Raw genomic sequence first — 6,000 nt, 5'->3', positions numbered from 1 at the left:
ACTCAGCCCTTGTAAGAGCCTCTCTCTCTCACGCTCACTGTAGCTAGAGGAATTGCCATTGTTTTGTGAGTTAGCCATCAGACCAAGGAATGACGAGGCTCTGATACCAAGTGATGTAGGACATAAAATAAACTGGAAGAATAACACCGTATTCTGCTAGGGAAACCTTGAATCCACAAGGAAATTGAAACTCTCAATGAGAGAATTATAGATAAATTTCTGCTGGAAGTTTTTGAATGTCCAAACCAAGAGTACAAGCCACCCTTACATAGCTGTAGAATCAAGAAACTCAAGAGTCTAAACTATTAAATGTGACCCTTGGACGATACATGAATGCAGAATAACTCACACATGAACCTGGAAAGTACATGGATGGGTCATAATAAGTAGAAACATTAAATTAAGTGCACAACTAAATGCATGGATAGTAACTGAAACACTTATTACTCCAAATCTTATCCATCAGTATTATTACTCTTCATCACAGTTACAAACCTTCACGCCAATACAGAAGAAATGGAGTGCCTTCTGGGTTTGGCCTTTCAAATTTCAAGTGGATGTATATGCATGGGTTTTTTGATATATATATATATAATTCCAAAACAAGGTAAAGCGATAATATTATCATCTATCATCAACCTGTTAGAAAGACCATCATTCATGCACTTGTATGTCTCCTTTTTCCCTAAAGAAAGAAGGCCTTGCAACATCACGACTCATACAAGATACAACACCCTCATGGCTCATGCTAAGTTGATAGTAATCCTTCATTACAAATGGCATCCATTCTATCCTAATGCTCAAACTCTACTGCAAATCACATAACTACATTGTAGTGGATTTCGTTTATAATATCAAGTGGGCAAATGTGTCAGATTCTTCCAAGGGATCAACTGACCTACAAGCAACTAAACCAGTTAACTATTTCATCAAGTAAGACTGATACTTGATCTTTTGAAAATCCTTCACTAAAGCTTTCCTTTCCCCATCTGAAAACATCAATACACTTCTATATTTTACAAAATTACAGTAACTTCATCGGTTGTTCTTGGCAAGTCCTTGTTGATGAGCATGTTCATCTTCTTGGGTGTTAATATCAAAAGACAAAACACCTTGGCAATGATTTAGTTTAGCTGTATCTTGCCTTCTTAGGAGAATTTGACCACATACTCTCTCAAAATTGGCATGTTTAGAAGCTTTTATACTCACTGCTGCATCTCACTCGATACTACTATGCAGGATGCAGCAATTCAATTCTTGATGGTACTGTCAGCTTCAATTCCTCAATTTAAGTCAGTCCAGCTGTTAATAGACAGACGAACAAAGAGATGTCACTAGCTAAAAATTTATCATATGCAATAAAATAGCATACAGACAATTAGAGATATGTGAGATCAGCTTTCCAGGGAGACTATTAGCAGTAATGCCAAGGCCATTGCTTCATTAAATACACATGGAGTAAGGCTAGAAGATTTGGAGATATAAAAGACTAATTACTCTAGTACTTCCTGTACTACTTGAAAGTGCAAATGATGCACAATTGTTAAACATATGCACCAATGAGGATTACTACAAGTTATGTCTCACCAAATTCATCACAAATTATAATGATATCCTGTGGAAATGTGATCATCAAATTAATGCTAATTTCATTTAAATAATAACAACAAAAACTCTTTTTTTAGAAATTTGCTCTGTTAAGGGGCACAGGAAGGTGGAAAAAGAAATCAGTTCAGCTAGTGATCAACAAATAAAAAATTACCAGAAGATCCACCAGTATGCTCCTGCAGGTCAGTTTCAATTCCTGCATCCCTAAACTCTATCTTACAGTCAACACATTGAGAACTTCTTGCATCTTCTTCAGAACTGTTTTGAACAGTTCTTGGTTCCCCACTCCTCAAGCCAGAGAAATGACTACCTTCTGTTTCTCCACAAGCTTGAGGCATCTGTGGAAGAGATGTGACCATATTATTCTCTGCAACAGAAGATTCACGACTCGATTCTTCTGGTAAATCAGGTGTTTCATTTTGAGATTTATGAGATGAAAGGAGGGACAAGCGGCAGAGTGGACAGGTGGTGTGGGTGGAAAGCCAGCTATCAATGCAATCAATGTGAAATGTATGGCCACAAGCTGGTATTTGTTGAAGCCTATCCTCTGCTTGATAGTCCCCCAGGCATACTGAGCATCTGCAAAAACCAAAAGGTGCCTCATCTGTTGAGAGATAGCTAAAAATTTAAACTATTAGTTGACTATCAGTTGTTGTACTTGTTTAAACCAAAAGGTGCCTCACCTAAAATAACATACTTATTATCATATTGTAAACTATCAGTTGTTCTACTTGTATAATAAAAATTTATGGACGTTGAGCACTGTTATTTTTTAATACAATATTACATTTCTGCAAATCCTTTATCTCTGCTCATTGGTTTTTGACATAGAATAATGATGCTTGTTCTCCAAATATGTTTGTACTCCAAGAGGCAACCAATCTGCCCTAAGTGGCAAAGATTGTAGAAGTAGAACTGTTAAAATGGGAAGGTTGAGAAAATAGAACAAGAAGGGAAAGAGGACCAGTACCCAGAAGATGAAAGCTGGAAACAGCTCAGTTCAGTTGAAACTGGTTGGGCCTAAATCATTCTAAGGTTGGTCTAAATGACTATAAGATATCACTAGTAATTTTTTTAAATAAATATTTTGAAAAATATAAATCCTTATATTCAAGTTAAAGAGAATACAGATGAGAAATCAAGGTTTTGATTTAATAGGAGAAAAATCTGACATCATTGGGTGGGGGGGGGGGGGGGGGGGGGGGAGGAGAGGGAGGGGGGTTCTGAATTGCCTCAACTGTCAGAAAATCAAACTACCAGCAAAATATTTAGAGCAATTGCATCACACTTGTTTGACAAGATAAGGCCATGTCTGGAACAATGACTGAGTTTACAGAAACTATCATTCAGATTTTATTACATGAGTTCATTCAATTTTGACAATTTTTCAACAGATGGCTCCAATAATTTATTCATCTATCTATTTAAATCTCATCCTGTCATCCACAGTCTTATTGTTTTGATGTTCTTTCCTATGCATTTGCAGGAAGTAAACGATTTCTTTGGGCAACCATAATTTATACTTTAACGCCAAGCGCTACTGTACTAGTTTTTGTCTGATTCTTTGCTAGCCAGACACCTGTCAACCAACCATCCTGCAACTATCAGTTCTTTCGCAAGCCAAGCCAATATGCCTTGATCCACCCGAGAAGAATCCGAGTGAAAAATTATGAAATGCCTAGGCACTCATTATTTCACAACTCTAACTTACAAACAAGGAAGAACCTTTTGCGGACAGAGGAAGCAGATAAATATTTCATGATGTTTATTGCTAGATGTAATTAACTAAGTTAACTTTCTGGTAGGATTTAATCGTAGCCCTCTGGTGTTACACCAATGAAGTTTTACTCCACAAACAAGGTGGCACTTTTAGTACTTGATTTCTAGATTAGAATAATTTTCTCCCAATAGAATTCAAATGGTCTAAACTGTTTCTTTTTTTAATCAGTAACAATGTGTAGAAGTGTTTAATGACATTTGACATGATTTTGCAACTCTTTCTGTAAAACTTTTATGCTTAAATTTAGCTTGAAAGTATCAAATCTTGGATAAGTATATCACTCATATTGGGTTGCATATATTTCTGGATGGCCATCTTGTCTACTAAATAAATTACTCATGGTCACTTTCTGTCTAACAATATGGGATTATCTAGGAGAAAAATGATCTTCTGCTTCTGGCCACAACATATTAAGGAATGGTGATCACAGATCTCTGATCCTGCCAATGAGATCAAATTTCCAAAGGACAGATATTTGATATCAATATTGTTGTTATCTCAGCATCTAATTTAATCTAAAAACCTTTTCTCTTAAAAAGTTATATGTAATGATCTTCTCAAAAATCACAAGGTACTGAAGTGGCAGGATAGGGGGAACAACACAAATACAATTTCTTCTACAATATTTCAAAGTCCAAAAGAAGACTGAGATCAGCTCCATCAGACCCCAAAACAAATGAAATTAGAAAAGAAATAACTAGCTCCATATCATTCTACAAATGCACAGATGACAACTTGTTAATATTTATCAGCAAATTTGCAGACACCCCCTACTTCAGTAAGGTTCTTCCAAGCCTGAAAAGAGACTTTATAATGATATTTTCATGTGGTGATTGTATTAAATAGGATATCTCAGGCAGCATGAACCATTATATCCAAGTTAACTCTCCATTATCCCCAAATCAAAAGCTGTATATAAAATACCAAACTTGGCATCTATAATGCTTTCCTTTATCATTAAGTAGCATTTTCTTGTCAATTCCACTACTTGATAGGACCCATATTCTTTTTTCTTTTTTGTGGCCAATAAATGGAAACCAGATTCAACACCAACAAATAGTTGTTTTATTTTTATTATGATAAAATGTTCGATAAAATATAATTTAAAAAGAAAAGCTCTCAGGAATTATCTTTTGGTTATAACAGTTTTACTAAAAGGATTTTGCAGGGGGAAGAAAAAGAAACGTAATTCCCTTATCAGTTAATGATAGAAAAATCCATTTCAAAGAAGAAAGAAAGAGCAATGAATTTTGGACTTCAAAATCTATAGACTGCAGGAGTCAGGTTGACACTTCCTTCACCCAAATGAAAGTCATTATACTTTTATAATTAGATAACTTACACAAATATCATCCTTTGATTGACACATAACAATTAGAATTTGGTTACAATTTACCTATTGAATGATTTAACCCCATTCCATGTTTCCGGGACAGCGAAATTTTGAAACAAAAGCAAAGCTAATACACTGTAACAGTCATTGCATTCCAAATACATAAGCATCATTAAGTTTTAAATTTTTAGAAACAAGAAAAATTAGCAGAAAAGGTGCAAACTTCACTCACTGTGTATCTCTGACAGAGAAGCTCTCCTTATATACAATGATGGGTAGCATCTCCCTCAGCTCTTTTTTCAAGCCCAATTCAACCTGGTAAACCATTTAACACAAATGATATAAAAATGAATAGACACACCAACAGAGATACATAGGAGGCAAAAAGCGGCAATGATCTTACTCTGGCAATGTCATTGTTATTCTCTGGTGATGTTCTCATTCTGAGAGAGGACCAATTGACACGTCGAGGGCGAAGATAGAACAAGTAGAACACGAAGAGGAGGATGAAAGTGAAGAAGATTGGTATACAAAACACGAAAAATTGGTAAAGCTTGAACTGTCCTGAAGTTTTTTCGTTTGTCTTGTTGGAATCTGAAGAGTTTAAGCAACATCTCTGAGTCGGATATACATGATTATAAGACATCACCACAAATCAATCCCCTGCTACACTTAAAGTAAGATACTTGAAAATAAGATCTCAATCCAAGTTTTGAGTTTTCTGAAAACCCCAAGTGAAAAACAAGCACTTCAAGGACTCAAATTTAAAGGGAATTGCATGTTAATGACACAATGGTGAGAAAGATGCAAGAATGCTAGTTTTGAAGAAGACCCAGATGAGAGAAGATGCAATTTTGAGATAAGATTTGATGGAAAACAGAATATACCACCCAAGATAAGATTCGATGGTTAGTTAGAAACAAAAGAAGGTCATGGAGAGAGAGAGACAGAGACAGAGGCAGAAGCAAAGATTGTACTGGGAAGTGGTATATGAAGTGGCAGAGAAAGAGAAATTCAGGCAGGTATGGTAGGTAGTGGATGGTAAAGGCCAATGAGATTCAGAGAAAAAGCAGTACGAAACGAAACGATTCCAACACTTCCCCAGAACTGCACGTGTTATCTGCATATTGCAAGGCTACTGTTATGTGCTCTCTTGCCAAGCAAAGCAACCAACTGTTTGATTATTAATTGGCTAAATTACAAAATGCATCCATCAACTATTATGAGGTATTTTAAATTGATACATAAACAAAAAAATATTTTAAATTAATAATTAATT

At 35.5% G+C, this 6,000-nt stretch overlaps 1 protein-coding gene across 1 annotated transcript; it reads right to left on the bottom strand.

Moving 5' to 3' along the window:
- Positions 1 to 608: 608 nt before the first annotated feature.
- LOC147280518 (RING-H2 finger protein ATL7-like) lies at positions 609 to 5,846 on the bottom strand. Its single transcript, XM_086251486.1, has 4 exons — positions 5,125 to 5,846; positions 4,954 to 5,036; positions 1,763 to 2,187; positions 609 to 1,302 (listed from the first exon to the last, which is right to left on the bottom strand). The coding sequence occupies exons 1-4, from the start codon at positions 5,365 to 5,367 to the stop codon at positions 1,289 to 1,291; spliced, it is 765 nt and encodes a 254-aa protein (XP_086107612.1). The 5' UTR covers positions 5,368 to 5,846; the 3' UTR covers positions 609 to 1,288.
- Positions 5,847 to 6,000: the final 154 nt, after the last annotated feature.

Source organism: Dryas octopetala, chromosome 7 (assembly GCF_963921425.1).
Source record: "Dryas octopetala chromosome 7, drDryOcto1.1, whole genome shotgun sequence".
NCBI classification, from domain to species: Eukaryota; Viridiplantae; Streptophyta; class Magnoliopsida; order Rosales; family Rosaceae; genus Dryas; species Dryas octopetala.
The sequence above is the reverse complement of the archived record's forward strand: the minus strand, read 5'-3'. Positions and strand labels throughout refer to the sequence as shown.

What these genes read in the sequence shown, in the direction of transcription:
- LOC147280518 (XM_086251486.1), bottom strand. Translation starts at nt 5,367, where the DNA reads ATGTCTTATAATCATGTATATCCGACTCAGAGATGTTGCTTAAACTCT. An exon ending in ATAACAATGACATTGCCAGA is followed by an intron (nt 5,037 to 5,124) that starts GTAAGATCATTG and finishes ATGGTTTACCAG; the next exon opens with GTTGAATTGGGCTTGAAAAA. An exon ending in TTCTCTGTCAGAGATACACA is followed by an intron (nt 2,188 to 4,953) that starts GTGAGTGAAGTT and finishes TGGTTTTTGCAG; the next exon opens with ATGCTCAGTATGCCTGGGGG.